We start from the raw sequence: 16923 nt of genomic DNA on the forward strand, positions 1-16923 counted from the left end.
AGTTGAGTGAACTTTCCTCTAGCCAAGTATAACTCACCACAAATCCTGTCAACTACTGGCTTGGAGAGATGCAGGCATCTCTATCAGGTAGTGGTGTTTAGGTGGAAACAACACAACTGAGGCAGGTAAGTTTTTCTCTCAGACTGGTGTAGGATTTTGACCAGGTATACATGAATATATTAGAGTTCTCCAAACACTGTGCAAGAAGTAACAGGGATCAATCACTTCCACTTAACTGTCTACATCATTCACCTGCTTTATTTTCAAATATGGAGTCCTAGGGGGACAGGCATCAGGGGAAATGAAGCAATGAACAAGATCAGACCCAAGCCTCATATGTACAAGTCCCTGAGGGGCAAACTTCTTTAAAAAATATATGAGAGCCCCCCCCTCCAACATCTTCTCTCTACAGAAATGCTTCATGCATATGTACACCTCCATAATGGAAGTTTTTCTAGGCAGATTTATGTCAGGAAATTAATGAATACAAGTTACACATTTATGGCTGTAACACACTTTAAGGATTTTCACCCATCTGAAGAACAGAACAAATGCAAATATTACCCTGATGCATGCTTCATTACAAACAGACTGCAGAAACAATCAGCAATAAGCCATCTCCTGCAAAGAAAAGGGACAACTTCCTTCCCCTAATCTGTGCTATTTTTCTTCCCTCTGTCAAACAGCATTTAGCAATGTTGATGTTCTGCTGTATATTTTCTTCCACTCACAGGCAACTGGCTAAGGTAAGGTACATTTGCCCAGAGGTTTAGGTAAGAGGTATTTGTATAATGCTGTAAATTCAGAGATACAGAAAACTGAGGAGTATAAAGGAAGCCACCCCTAGCACAGGCAGAAATACATTTTTCTGAATTTAGGTTTCTTTTCTCTTCCACATTGTGAGAAAAAAATTTAACCATAAAGCTTTACTTTTAAATTGAATACATAAATTACTCCCAAACAGCTGTCCTACTTAACACTACTATGTAAACATCTGTTGACATTCTTGCATGCAAATAACATCAGCTTGCAAGTCTCTTAGACTCAGATTAGTCTTTATCAAGTCCTCACAGAAAACATGGGGGTGGAGGCCAGCAACTGTGTGAAATGGAAGGAAAGGAAATTCTTGAGCTTTTTTTTTTGAGAAATGATCCTTGGAGAAAAGATGAATGATGGAGAATACAAAAAACCTAACTACATGCAAAAAACCAACATTTTTCAGTGTATTTGTTTAATTGAAGTTTCCATTCCTATCTCTCTACGGTGATTTCCTATTTCATCACATATTTTAACAGCTTGTTTTATAATTGGACTCTGTGTCAAAATGTATCCCTCTTTATTCAAACCATCCTTTGAAAGTTCCAGGGTCCCAGACCTGCTCCTGCTGAGCTAAATGGGATTCTTGACATTGAGGTGAATGGAAACAGGACTGGGAAGGCTGTACGCCTCATTAGATACACTATTCCACAGCACCCTCTAAAATTCTGCTGAACTCTCCCTTTCAAGCAAATAAAGCTGGTAAACTCAGAGGCCATGAAATGTCACTATTACATTTCAACACTTAAACCGAGGTACCTGATGAATTAGCCATCTTCTTGCCAGGCATCTTAGAAAACTGCAGCCCCTGAGGGATTTCCCCTGGCCATTACCACTTATTGCAAAGTCAAAGAGAGAAAGCTAAGGTTATTGTTTTGCCTGTGGAATCAAAATATGCTGAGAGGGCATGTTATTCCCCAGACTTAGAGGTTTATTGCATTTCTAATTCACACCTAAGGTCACCACATGTCAAGTGAGTATGCATTCTGCTGCCATGGCTACTGCCATCATTTTAACTCTAATGCTAAATAGTTCTAGATTGGAACAATACCGACTTGGAAACAGTGTAATTTAGTGCTTATAGCAGAAGACCGGTCTTCTGATTAATGATGGAAAATTAGATGTTCTGGTTCTACCCTTGCATTTGTCAGACTCTCCAAAATCACACAAGTGATTTAATCACTCTCAACCTTCGTTTCCAGATCAGAAAGTCAAAGAACTAAAAGGCCTGAACAAGAGCAAACAACGCTAGTACAGCAACAACTGCATCTTCTCCATTGAGAAAAGTTAAGAAATTAATCAGTCTTTGATCAAATTTAATTCAGCAATTAAAAACACAATATGAGGTTTGAAATCTGTTACTTGTGTCCTGACAGAATCGCACCATGGTGGAGATGCTTCCCTTTGCATAATGCATTAATGTGAATTTGACCACACAATTGTCATTCCTTGTCATTTAAGTAGTCTTACAGTTAAGCAGCCATAATTGTCCTTTGGGTGTTATCTTAAATACATTAAAAAAGAAATTGAATGCTTTCACCACATTATAGCTAGGACACTTTTTCAAAGCTAATTTCTATGTCTGTGAATTATTCATAATACACTTCAAACAGGCTCTTCCGGATAACGTAATTGACCTTGTCTGCATGAAGCACCTACTACCTTGCCTTGGGATAATTTAATCTATGATGTGGTCCATTATTCAAAGGTAATGTCTTTTCATTAGGTTAGGCAATATATTATCACTCAACTAGTCACCTAATTCTGCATTTAGCGTATTCAAGTTTTCACGTTTTTTTGTCATAGGTTACACTCATCATAGCAGTATCTCACATTTAAGTAGCATGGTGTAACAGTAAGACAGCATTCTCTTGATAAATGGAAGCAGGACTTTGAGGACTCTAATTTAAAGATTTACTTGTGCATTTTAAACCTCAGTTGGCTTTGTGTTTTCCATGGGTGAAAGCAGCAAAGGGTATCTATTCAGTAAGAACTAGCATAAGGTCAAAACACAAGTACAACTAACGCACCAGGTGGCAAAAGTTATGTTAATTCACATACTGTTCAGTGGGAACACTTATGTGTGGATGAAATATATACTAAATCACGTGTATGACACATGTATAACATTTCCACAGTTTTATTTTGCTGTGTAGAGAAACCCCTGGTTGGTGTGCCATGTGAGGAAGCAATTAGCAAAGCTGGCTGTAGCTCAGGCTGGCTCTGAAGCATTGCAGCCTTCTCTGTAACAGACCATTATTAGGACCCAATTCCCTGCTACATATTCCCTTAAAGGGCCTTGTTCAGTGAAGACCAAAGTAACTGATTATTTTTTGCATATGCATGGAGTGAAATCTCTGAGAAAGCTAAACAGTTGAGCACCCAGCTCTCTCCTATGCTCCAACTACTTTGAACCACTTTAGCAGAATAAAGCAGCTCTGAATGTATTTTAGTCAGCCACTGACAAAGTCCTCCTGCATGAGTAACCTCTTGAGTGGCACAGCGATTTGGAGGAGCTCCTGCATCAGTCCCACTCCTGGCTCCAGCAAAGGGCCAGAGATGGTATTCTAATTTATACTGCACCACTCCAGTAACCAGGCTTAAAGATTCCTCTCCACCCCTCTCTACTTCAGTACTGCAGGGTCAACCTCTGTAAGAACAGAGTGCTAGCTTTTTCAATCTATCAGCGACAATGTGTTTAGCTGCTGATTGTAAATACTGCATTAACAAGCTATGAATGAAATTGTTAGCTCCTCTAAATAGCTGAATTTTTAAAATGTTTCTGTGTTTTTTAGTTTGTTTTACACTAAAGTGGAATTTAATGAAAGATGTAAAAAATAAGGAGTTAATCCACCATCTTGCTTGCCTAAATCTGTATAAATATACTGAATCCAGTGGATCTGATCCTGCATATCTTTAAACTTTGTAATTTTTTTAGTTGAACCATTTGTAACTGTAGCTTCTCTCAAGCTGGCCATTAATAGAATGTTATGATTATGTTAGCTATTCAAAGCTTTTTAATCATGTTATATAAACACAGTTCAGTCTATGAATTGTTTATCCTGATTAGATATTGTTTGAGTGTTCACTTAAAATTATGAAGCATTGCTTTAGAGCAGAAATAAAGCCAAGTGTGTCAAAGATTTCAAGGTGTTAGAGTGAACATTTACTCTGAAGGTCATTGGCTGAATTCCTGTTTGCATGAATATTCAGGAACAATCTGTTCATGCCTTGGAAAATTTCTGCAAAGACAAAAATCTCAGTATCATTGTCCAGAATGATATAAAGAAAAGAGTAATTAAAATCATCAAAGTGAAACTGAAATTCCAGTAAAACAGGAGTGAGATTGGTGGTATTTATAATTTTCCATCAGCTAAAACAAACCAGCCAAGAGAAGTGTTGTTCCAAGTAAGATTACCTGCAACTGGCCTGACTGCTAGATCATATTTCACATCGGTCGAGTGCCTTCCATTGTGTAGCCACAGTTGTGCACAATGATGGCTCCTGTTGCTATAATATGGTTATGTTTACCCATTAGTTTCTGCTTTTGTGCCACAACCCACCAACTGTGATATTACAATTGTTCTAATGGTCTATTTCACTTTGTTCATTTACCTATTAATTTTGGCAATGGCATATTTCATGGAACATAAATTTCATCCTCTGAAAACATGACAACCTGTAGTACAATATGGTCAGACAGATTCTGGAGCTTTGCATGGAAGTAAAATGAACTGTCCAGGGTGGTATTTTGGAAAGAACATATCTCCCTCTGGAGGCATCACTTGTATCTAAGGTGATTACTTCAGCACTAACAGGATGTAATGATTCACTCAGTAAAATTCTGCTTCTATTAAGTAGGTACTTCTAATGTTCTGCAGATTTACTAGTGGCCCTAGAATGTCTCACAGAGGTAGTAAACAAAATGCAACACAATCTCTTTGTCTGAATCCAGAACATAAGTGTGCACTGGGAAGGAGGCGACCTAGAACGCTGCCACTGCTTTGGACATGGAGGCTCTGGGAAACAGGACCCCAAAGCAAGACCTAAAAAATGTTCATTGCAGGAGAACCTTTCCCAGTTCAACAGCAGATATTAGAGCAGCAAAACAAATGGATGAAACTGACTTTGCATTGCCAGAGAAAGAGCCAAAGGAGCTGAAATAGAGCCTACTTTAGAAGACAGCTCTTCCTAGAATCCCATCCTCTGCTGTTACTTTAGCAGTCATACAGATTTCTCTCTGAGAAACAGCCCCTAAACTTCTGCCACACCTCAAAGTAGTTTCATGAGGATAAAATCTGAGACTTTGAAATCACAGTGACAAATGGGAGGCAAACAAATGTGAATATACAGAAAGCCTTTAGCTCAAAGGAGAAAAGAGTAACCAACACTGCTTTGTCTTGTACCAGGCCTGACAATATCCATGTGGCCCAAAAAATGAATTCCACTCTTCTTTTTCCTCCTAAAAGGAGGAAAGAAGATTTACACCTATCTACATAAATATAAAAAACACAGTTTCCCAAAAAGAGAGAACTCTATCTGTATGAATACATAACTTTATGGATTCTACTGACCATTTGAATCATCAGATGAAGGAAAAGTTAGTATTTAAATAAACATATCATGAAATTGATGTTACTTTTTATTTCAGAACCACTCCTCAGATCTCTGGCCATTTTTTGAAACAGCCCATCATATGCTGGGAGTCTTCAGTAAAACAAACCTGTCAGACCTGAACTAGGTTCAGTAACACAGAATTGAGAAAAAGAAGAGCCAGAAACTGTTATCTTTTCCTTCCCACCAAACAACGTTACTGTGAACATTTTGATCACATTGAATGAGACAGCCTGAACAAAACTGATTGCAGTCTAAACTACTGAGAGCACTTTTCATGTGCTATTAATGTTAATATACTGAAATCACTACATGTTATAAATGAGACATGTCACTTTAAACCTTTTGGGGAAATGAAAGATTTAAGGAAAGAGGGACATGGAACTAAACATCCTGGATAAACAAAAAGTCAGCACATGAAGACAGGGACTGAATCTAGCACAACAGCAATGGTCCAAAGATCTATGAAAGAATAGTGGGTGGTGATGAAACTCAGTTGAGTTTAGGATGAACATCTGGTTTGAGCTTTTGCTCCTATCCTGGAAGGAGACAAGACATTTCTGTATCTGGCATGGTGAGAAAATATGTACATCTCATGCTAGCCCAAATTAAGATTTTCTTTTAGCACTAGGACCCATAGAGTGGATCTCTACTGATTCTAGCAGGCTTTAGATATTAATCACAACCTGGTTTTCTAGAGAAATGAGACATATTGGAACATTCTACATGATTTTTTAGGAACACCTGTGGCTATCGTTCGAGTAACTCAGGAACCCACTGGCCAATTTCAAGAACATTTAACTGAAAAGCATATTCCTAGGGGTTCCATGTACTTCCTAAGCAGAAAACAGGCACTACTGCAAGGAGAGATACTCCTAGTACTCATCCTTAGTGAAAGCTGCTATGCATTTTCATTCCAAAAAAATCCATAAAGAAACTCAACATTAAACCATAAAACCAAAGGGGAAATAGCAACATTTATTACTCCAGCAGTTACAGTGCAATATCACAACTTTTTCCCCTTATCTGGCTGAATACACCAAAAATCCCATCACACCCCACCTGAATATACCATTACCTTCTTTGCAGTTTGGTAGGTCCATAAAAATTCATGGGATCACATTGTCCTGCTAAATCACCATAACTGTGGTGACACAAAAGCAAATGTATCTGTAAGGAACAACATGTTCATTCTTCCAGTAGTAGCACAAGGGCAAGGCACAAGAGGTACCTACAGAAAGCTCACACTTGGAGTGAAAGGCATCAGAGGGGTTCAGCTGAGAGGAAACACTTGTGTGGCTCTTTTTTGTGGCTACAAGAACTTGGCCATTTGTTTTGGAGGGGTACATTTAAATCAATCTAATGGCCCATTCCAGTTTCAGGCAAAATTGGTGTCGGTTGCAGCCTGATGCCTCAATATTCTTCTCTGCTAAACAAAAAAGCTACCTTTAGAGGAGAACTGCATAGATTAATTGGTTAACCTTTCTAAATGCTAATGTTACCAAAAAAAACAACAAACAAAACCACCAACAAACAAACAAACAAACAGAAACAAACCCCAAAAACTTTTCTACTGGGGCTTCTGAATTCTGCTCTTGAGAGTAAAGGAATAAGGCTCTTGATGTTGTTTTGAGTCCTGGACAGCTCAAGTGGGAATACAAGCCTTGGCTAAACCAGTCTGAGTCTTTCTCTTGTCAAAAGGACTTGGAAAAGATTCAGGCTCAAAAGCTTTTTCATTTTTGTTCTCAATCGTTTGGGCCAAGCAGATAACAAAAAAGCTTCTCTAAAGAAGGTTTTAAAAGGGTTATTTTCTTTCAGGTCACCACATCTTTCTAGCTACTTGTCAAGTCTCAGTCAGATCTGCTACTCTCCAGATCAGTCCAGGTGTAAACAACTCTAAATTGCTTTTAGATGCTTCTTGTGAGTGGAAGAAGTACACAACTTTTTTTCCCCCCAGTGTCTGGAAACATTTTCTCAAAGTGTGCTTGCTTATCCTCTACATTTTGGGGTGTTCTTTTTACAAGAGAAAGTAAGATACACTTAAAAGAGCTATTTTTATGTCCCCCCTTAATACCAGATAGTTAATGTAAGGGTACTTAGCTAAGTGTTTTGCTTAGGAAAAAAATTTTTCCCTTGTTGTTTGAACACTAAGTAATGCCAAAATACCACCTTCAGCTGATCCTCATAGATTCTTTTCTCCTGTCTCTGCGTTCATACCTTCAAACATGAAAATAATTTTTCCACAGTCTACCTTCAAACTGCAATGGGGTAAAATTCCTGGACTTCAGATTTACAAGCAATGAATATGAGCACTAACCTAATTATTCAGAGCAAAAACCTGTCTTTTTTTACCATAGAGTTGCATTTTCTTTCTCCTAATTACTTATATGATTAAGTTATGCCATTGATCTCTTTGTGTATAGCCTAACACCTCTGTTCTCCTGGACAGGTCAAACCAGTTCAAACAAAATCTAAGCATCTTCCATCCCATCTGATTTTCTGCAAATGCCTTGCTATGCACCTACTTTCTTCCCCAGGTCCAAAAGAGGAGTCAAATGAACCCAAAAAATACATAAAACTGAGAGATTACAGCACAAATGCTTTTTTTATCTTCCAAAATAATGTAAATACCAATGAAAATTACTATTGCCATTTACTATTGCCACTCGTGGCACCTTGGTAGAAGAGGTTAGATGAGAACTCTTCCACTGATATGATTTACATCTTCTGCTCTGCAAAATCAGAAGACATCACTCTCTTAACTGGCCCCAAATTTGACAGACAAATTAGTTTAATGCCAGTAAGACAATCTGAGTCTAATGGAGCCCAAGATGTTTAAAGTAGGACAGCTGAAAGAAGCAGACAAATGAAACTGTGATGAGAACACACTCCCTGCTGTGGCTCTAATGAGGGAGAAGGCACACTTTCCTGCTCAGGCAGCAGTCCTGCTTTCTCCCTGGAATGGAGGACAGGTTGCTGTCATAGCTAATGATCCACTAATATAACAAACCATGGATTAGCTGTTTGTTTCTGATCACCATTATTTATTTATTGTTAACAATATGCTGAGTTCTGCAAATTAAAAAAGATATTATTACTGCTCATGATTAAGGGAATGTTGGCTGGAATAACTTGAAAGAATTCTGTCCTTCCTTTCTTCAAACTGTGTGTATGAATATTTTATACAACTGAGTCTCTCAAGCCAGAGGTATCATTAAGATGTTTGGTTCTGGCACATGTGTGCCTCAAAAAACTATCCATTTCCAAACTCTTATTTGGATTGCAGAATTCCCTGAATTCAAAATTTCTTAGCTATGAGCATTACTGAGCTATGAGCACTTACATGATCCCATAGGTTTCACAGGTTGAACAAAAGATATCATTGACTTTACTCCAAACCAGAAGTTCTTTGGGATCAAAAGTCCCAAACCAACAGATTGCACAGGTCAAGTAAATTTCTTGCAGCATCAGTTCACAGCACTGACTTCCTCACAGAACCATCAATAATAGTGTATGCAATGAATTCCAGAATCCAGGCTCAAAATCTGTTGTCTAGATTTACATTTCATTTACTGGTCCTATGTACCTTCATTAACACACCTGATCAAGCTTCCTGTATACTGGAAAAGATAATTTCCACATCAGTAAAACATAGTAGATCTATTTAGTTTGGTATGCAAATACGTTTTCTATGTAAACTGTAAAAGGTCTCAAATGAAATCAAATTTGATAATAAAATAAAAATTCCAAAATTGCTCCTTAGACTTACAAAAACAAAATTCATTCAAGGAAGGCGAAAAACCAAAACAAACACACAACAAAAAAGTAACAGAAATATCCAGTGACAGCACAAGTATGAAGGATGTATTCGACAGATACAAACAGGAGTTAACCATAGGATCTCTCTCCTCACTACTCCATCAGTCCTCACTTTAAGAAGTGAAGTTTTTTTAAATTCACCTGACACATTGTGTCTAAGGCAAAGGCAGATAATGGTGTTCACTGGAGACATCCCAAGAGACTCCTGCCCAGCTGGTGTCAATGCAGAGTTATGTCAGGTAGCATTATAAACCTGTCTCTCCTGCAGTGGGTTTCAGGGAGGGAACATGCCACTGTGTTAGAGGCCATCCAGTGTATCGATGAGCAAGGATTTATTCCCATGTTTTTCCCATCTTTTAGCCTCTTGGCTGCATTTCAATCTCAGAGAAACACAACAAGACTGGATGGGAAATAGTGGCAGCAAGTAGCTGCCATTCCTTGCTTGGCAGCTATAGCACACTGTAGCTCCCTGCCAGCCACGGAGGACAGTATAGGGCAAGGGGAGTAAAGGGCCAGAAACTGGAATAATGATATTTCCACTGCTCACAGGTGTGTGCAGGCTCCATGCCAAGTTACCACTGCCATGCCACAGGTTTTGTATTCTACTTAGATCCTCTGCATTTTAATCAGCTGCACACTAAACCAACATAGCATCTTTAAAAATGGTCTCTAAATGTCTCCCTACAAATAAAGGGGGTGTATTGCACTACTGTGACGAACTCTGTTCAAAAGTCTCCAAATACAGCACAAGCTGTCTAAAGTTGTGCTTGTGAGAAGCTGCCACTTTAGGGGGAGAGACAAGGTATAGTGATGGCAACACAGATGGCAAGTCAATCATTCTCAAAAAAGGGATCCTAATTAGGAAGAATAATCACAGCACACAATCCACACCTGCCACCTATCCACCACTCCTTCAACACAAGCCTCTTTTTGAGGGCAGACTGCTCTGTTCTATGTTATTTTGTGCAATGAAAAATAGTCTCTTGGTAATGCAATAACAATTTAAAGTTGTTTTGTACAAGAACAAATAGTCCCCTGGTAGTGCATTAACAATTGAAAGTACTGGAATGATAAACTGGAAATTATATTTATAAGGCATAAAATACTAGCGAGCAAAACCCCATTGGTAAATGACTGCTTGTTATGGGTCACTTTATATCACCTCCTGATATAGCTATATTATATACTTCATCAGAACCCAGGCTTCAGACTCCTTTCTTCAAAAAGATTTACTCTAAAGTGGTGAATACTTGGTGTATACCATATCTCAAAAAACTGTGAGCACTTCAGGTGAAAAAATACTAGAGTTAGTGAAAGTCCTAGATGAGTAACTAAAAGCACCATAAAAGCTCTGGATGAGCACAAAACCTATGTTTCACTGTATCCTCTAATACAAGAACTCAGTGCACTGAGCAAAAGAGTAGTTAAAAACACATTAAAAAATGTAGTTCTGTAAAAGAGCAGTGGGGAGCTCTTGGAACTTCCTTTTCTAGGAGGCTGCAGGGCAGGCAGCCTAATAAAGTTCAAAAAGTGATTAGACAAGTTTATGAACAACAGATCCATAGTGGATACTAAAAGGAATTGGCAATAGCATAAACACTAATGCCCTTATTTGAGCAATTCTGGGTGATGGGGACATATTGAGGGATGTGCTAAAGACTTCAACTTGTTTCCTCACCTTAAGCTGCATCTCTCCAGCAGCCACTAATGAAGGCAGGGCCTGAAGGACATTTCTTAGCACCCTGTGCTCTCACATCACTGGCCTCATCTGGAGCTAAGGAGGGAGCCTGCACAGACAAAGCTCTAGCAACATACAGGGCATGGATGAAGAAAAAAAATGTTGACCTCAGCAATGGAATTAAGTCTAAACTAAGAAATGATGAAATGTTCCCCACTGTGAGGCAGCACTACATCCTTCCCTCCAATAGAGAGTTACAAAATGCAAATGCAGTGGTTCACCAGTGAGGGCAACCAGTTGCCTGGCATAAGGGGTCACAGACTGGGACAGCACCTGATGCAGCTTAGCACTGAGATACAGGAGTAGCTGGGAGCCAAAGGGGAGGAGAGGAGGTAGAAATCTGGGTGCAAGTGGGATTTGACAAACCATAAGTTCAGGGAGGAGGTGTGTAGTTTAGGATGGATGTAGTTTAGGATCAATGTTTGAAATCAAAGCTTAAGGTGACATGGTGTAGGAATTCTACTGGAAAGAGAAAAATAAGGAAGAAGTCAGGAAAAACCCACCACCTACAGACATTCCTATTTCTTTGATTTTGCTCTTGGACTGATCTTTTCTCAGTCCCTGCCTACACAAATGTGCTATGAACTTGACAGACTGTCAGCCAAGCATTGTAAAGCAAGCTATGCTGCCACTGATATAGCCGTCACTGTGCTAAGTCCTTGATAAGGTGGATGTGAGGAAGCTTCCCAAATGACAAGCATTTGAGTCCACCCACTGCTTCTAGAAAACTGAGCAAATTCAGTCAAGAGCTGGGGATTTGTTCAGTTAATGTTTTCATACCTTCAAACATTTTGTATGTTAACAGTTTAATTAAACGTGCATCTGCACACATGTACCTATCCTTATACACATGCTCTTTCCTTAGCTATTGCCTGAGATGCTCCATGAAGAAAGGAAATCAAAGCCCTGGGGCCTACATTTTTTTTCATATGCTCAGAATACAGAGAGCACACTTAAAGGTAGCTCAACCTTCCTGCCCACCCTGCATCTCTCCTGCTTACTTGACTTGGCTCTACTTGTTAAGGGTAAGTCTGGAATCTTTCCCTAAGAGTGTGGATTACTTTGTGGATTACTTTCCTAATTAATGCCAACTGTCAGATTTGCTCTGGTTATGTAAGTGTTTCTCCAGCAGGCCTGGGAAAGTCACAGGAGACTTGTGATTTCTGGTCATAAAAGTTTCCTTTGCCACCTTCTTAAGAAAGCCAGCTATGCCTTGATGAACAGGCATCTATTGTGGTATTCACAAATCTCCTGAAAATCTGTCTGATGGCAGAGATGTACAAAGTACAGTTCAGGGCAATTTAATTTTTGCTTTCAAAGACATGCTTGCAGCTATGCTGTAGTATGACAGGGAGAACCAATGAGGCTGTTCCAGACAGCAGGAGGTGGAGATGAGTAAACTCCTCTGCCAACTGCCAGATTGCATGTCTGACACATTGCAGATGTAAATCCAAGGAACTCAATGGGGATACTACGCTCAGTCACACCCGCTGAGGATGTGCCTGTGTCTTCAGGGCAGGAGGGAGTAGCAAAAGAAGAAAGAGAAATTCCTTGATATAAACTGGAACGATTTTATGCAAGCAGGAGCCTCCCTGGGCTTTTCTCTGAGGCAGCCCAGAATGCCTTTCTTGTCCCATTTGCCCCATGTCAAAGCTGTGAAAGCAAAATTGCTGAGCAACAAGATACATCTTTGCACTATGATGCAAAAGGAAAGAGAAATGGTTTTATTGCTTATCTATGAAATATGATAGTATTTAGATCCCAAAGACTAGGATTTGGTGTGTTGGTGCTACCAGCTGTAATATCCTAATTATGTGTTCCATCCCTTTGTGAGGGGGAAAAAAAAAAAAAAAAGTAAAGTCCAGAATGAGAGTCAGCTCAGCAATGGCTTGGATTTCTTGCAGGAAGAGGAACTTTTATAAGTTTGTTAAGATTAGCTATACCTCTGGGAGATGCCCTTCCATCAGGCATTCACCAGCAGGCTCAGTCCAGAGGTAATGATGAGTGGAGATATTCAGCAAGCTGGATTAGGTCAGGTAACATTTCCTGCTGGCCTGGATGCAGTATTGTCATTAACACATGGGCACTGCACATTGAATTCTACAGTCAGCTCTGAAGTGTTGCTCATTAACAGCAATTATACATTAAGACATCCTGGCAACAAAGAGGGAACACAGCACATCCAGAAGTCTAGGTCAAATGTAGAAACAGAACCCAAGGGTTTTTGAACTTTGTTCTGTTGCTCTGGCCCCAAATCTGGCAAAAACAACACAGGTGAGACCCTTCTGCAGCAAATCCAGCACAATATCCTGAGGTCACTCACACTTTTTGGTCATCTTCAAGTTTAGGAGTAGAAATTCCTTAACTCTTCAAGACACCTATAATGTTCAGCACCACTTGGTCTCTACGTTCCTCTGTAATACAACAGCATTTCACTACAAAATTAATATCAATTAATAGAACTTGCAGAAAAGAATGCTTTTCTACAAAAATACTTAATACTCAGTTAAGAAAAAATTACCCTTATCTTGTCATTTCAAGAACTGAAATGTTATTTTTGAACATGCTTCACATCTTGCCAAATTTACAGCCTCAGACTACTGAGAAAGCTCAGGATGAAAAAAGGAAAATTTGCAAGTGCAGTTAAAAAGCACAGAAAATTAAGAAAAAAAGAGGGAAAAATTATGGTGTCTGCCACGTGCACAACACTAGATTGCAATTTTTTTTTTCCTCAGCTGAAGCTGCAGTAAATACTAAATGAGTTGTACAGTTCTTGTGTGGTCAGCTGTCAGGACCACAGTGGCACTGCACCAGCTGCAAGAGCACAAGCCAGACTGGACACCATCCCCACATCCTTTCCCTTCAGGAATCAGCCACAGCTTTGGTTCTGGACAAGTAGAGGATGAGCTGCCTGTCAGGAGCCCTCTTAGCCAGTCTGCCTGTTGTTTGATAGCTTTAGCCCTGAAGATACACAATTTACACACTGTCAGTTTACACAAGATTATCTTTACTTTTTTTCCCCAAAAAAGTTTTGGCTCTCAGGAAGTGCGCCCAGCTTTAGAGAGGCCCCACATGCAAGAGGCATCTCAAAACCCATTCATAATGTGCAAATTTATACACATGGAGACCTGCTCTAATATTGTGGCATTCATCCTTAAAACAACATTTTGGAAATAGCCTCTGTGGGTATGAGATATCAAATGTGGTGTGGGATACAGAAGTGTAAGACACCAAGTCCAATTCTATAGAGCAGTTATGACCACATTTTGTTTTTCCTTTGTGCTCTACTTTGGATGCTGATATTAACATTTCATTCTTTAAAAAAAGATTAGCAATACAAGCAATTCTTGGCTGGTAAATCTGATGATAACAAAAGATATAATTCACAGCTTTTAAAAATAAACTGACTGTAAGGCATCTGATTACTGGATCCACAAACATTAACTTTTATAGTAACTTTGCTGGAACCAGGAGGGTTTTGACACATCTCATTAGGCAATGTGGTTTTAAGACAATAGGAACTTCCACTGCAAGCTCCCCTTCAGGATTTCTATGGTCTTTTTTCTAAACTACAAGCAAATTTAAGAGTTGCTAATAATCAAATAATCACCACAACAATATAGACATTACAAGTAACAGGGGAGACTTTGAAGACATTCAGAAGTCTGCCCTTAATGTCATTCATCTCTCCAAGTAAACAAACATAAAATCCTGACATCAAGACGGAGTTGACTGGAAGCCAGACATCCTGAGTAGCCACTGGAAATGTGGTACTGCAGAGAAACAAACTGATGAAACCCTCTGCTTTCTTTTTTTCCATTGTACATTAAGCCAGGGGAAAAAATATATTCCCTCTATTGCAAGGGCAAAGTTAGTTTTGGCCCAAAAACTGTACCACCAAGCACTTTACACATGATATTCAGGGCTGTGGGACTCAGAAGAGGTTAAACTCTTACATAACATTATGAGTCTGGAGGAATCTAGATGCTTTTTATCTTTAATATATAGGTAAAAACTGTAAATGAATAAACACATCTATTTGCTATCAGTTAATTACACTTTTTCAGGTTTCTAGGTAGCACTTTCCATCACAGAGGTTTTCAGAGTCTGGGCATGCATGAACTTATGGAGTGAAAACTCCCCTGTGGAGCTCAGACCCCCTTGCACCAGAGCACAGGCACTGCACAGCAGAATCCAAAATGGTAAAAGGTTTTGCACTCTGCTCTGTATTGCTACTATGAATTTGAGGGTTTTACTTTTTTTTTTTTTTTTTTTTTCCCCTCTCTCCTCAGTTGCAGCATGGCCTGTACCTGCTGTACAATCAATAGGAGTTAAGAAGGAAAGATTTGGGATGGTGGCACTTACTCGGGGTGTTGAGGAGCCGTGACTTTTTGCAGTAGTAGGCTGCCTCCTGCTCACAGTACTCTGCACTGTTTATCACGGCCTCCAGCTGCTCTGCACTGCTGTTGTAGTTGAAGGACATGGTGTAGGGCTTGTCTGGACCAGCTCCTTGCACTCTGGTGAGCCCTGTGCTGTTGTGCTGCAGTGAAGTCCAGATCTTATCTTCTGTTAAATGAAAAACAATTGAACGGGAGGTTAACAGCAGAACACTTCCAACAAGCAGGGAACAAAAACCAACTGAAATCTAACATTTTACTGCAGAGAACAGAGCATCAGCAGGATCCCAGGCTCCAAAATGGGCACTTTGTGATGAACACCAATAGGTCTGTCTTCATTAAAGGTCAGTGTGGCCCACGAAGATGTTTCTCCCCGAACCAGCTCAAGCAAACACTGCACTGCCTGCTGAGCAAGAGAGAAACTACAAGCTTCCTGGGAAGCACAAAAGACCTTCAGCTTCTTCTATTACTAGATATCTGTATAAAATTAGATACCTTGCAACTGGCTTTGTCCCTGAGAGAAAATACATAGTAATATGGCTCATGGGGGTAATACTCACCTTTTGCCTGAGAGCACAGCCCATGCTGTTGTAACAATAAATGGAAGTAGATAACTGCAGCTGATGAGCTTGCACAAACTCACCATGAGCAGAAAGCACAATCTCTTGCCAGAAAGTTAAACTGAGAGTATGTTCTTACCACCCAGCTGGAAGTCAGATCACTCATTTCACTCAGTTCTCAGATTTTCTGCATATAAGTTGAGTGATGCCCTACTTGGATGACAGTACAGAATGCCATATGACTTGGCATCTGTAGTTAACTCTAAATATTGATGCTTTTCCATGCTGGGGAGCCTATTCTCATTTCCTTAATTTCATTTACTGGCAGAACAAGGGATTGTGTAGGTGAATCTAGGCTTAAGCACAACCTGTGTCCTACAACGGAGCTCACATTCAGCATTGGGGTTGGCATAATGAGAACAAGAACACCACACTTGGGAGCAATCAGCTTCCAGGGAGGCTTTTTCCCAGATGGCTCTGGTATAGGAATGGCCAAGGCAGAAAGGACAACCTGAATAGCCAATTTGCTGAGCTGACAGAGTTAAAGACAAACTATTCAAAGAGGATTCACAGGACTGAACCCTGCACGTGGCCAACACTTAGTAAGAGTCACATCAAGCAAATTTCCTCTTTATCAAAGACACTGCTTGTCTAGGGAGGATACAAGATACTGACAGGGCAAAAATTTAAGGCAGCAATTTTCAATCATTTGATGAGAAGGAGATTTCGATCTCACAGAAAAATGCAGACAGTTACAGAGGAAAAAGTTAGATCTAGGCAACAGATTTATATTTTGTTATTTATGCTTCATCAGGGAAACCCTAGATAAGAATGAATCGTATCATTTCTAAGCTGATTATAAAATCTGTGCATTTAAGGATTTGGATGGTTTTACCATATGACCTGGCCTGAGTTCTTGCAGAGCCTGAACTTTGCAGTAATTCCCCAATACACTGGCATGATGAGCCCAATAGCTCTA

At 39.6% G+C, this 16923-nt stretch overlaps 1 protein-coding gene across 1 annotated transcript in view; it reads right to left on the reverse strand.

Moving 5' to 3' along the window:
* Window positions 1-16923, reverse strand: part of CNTNAP5 (contactin associated protein family member 5) — a 269015-nt gene that overhangs the window by 64325 nt on the left and 187767 nt on the right. The window contains exon 13 of the mRNA XM_014871836.2: window positions 15353-15553. Within this exon, the coding sequence (XP_014727322.1) occupies window positions 15353-15553 (201 nt within the window). The remainder of the gene's footprint in view (window positions 1-15352; window positions 15554-16923) is intronic.

The sequence above is a fragment of the Sturnus vulgaris genome, chromosome 7 (assembly GCF_052056855.1).
Source record: "Sturnus vulgaris isolate bStuVul1 chromosome 7, bStuVul1.hap1, whole genome shotgun sequence".
NCBI classification, from domain to species: Eukaryota; Metazoa; Chordata; class Aves; order Passeriformes; family Sturnidae; genus Sturnus; species Sturnus vulgaris.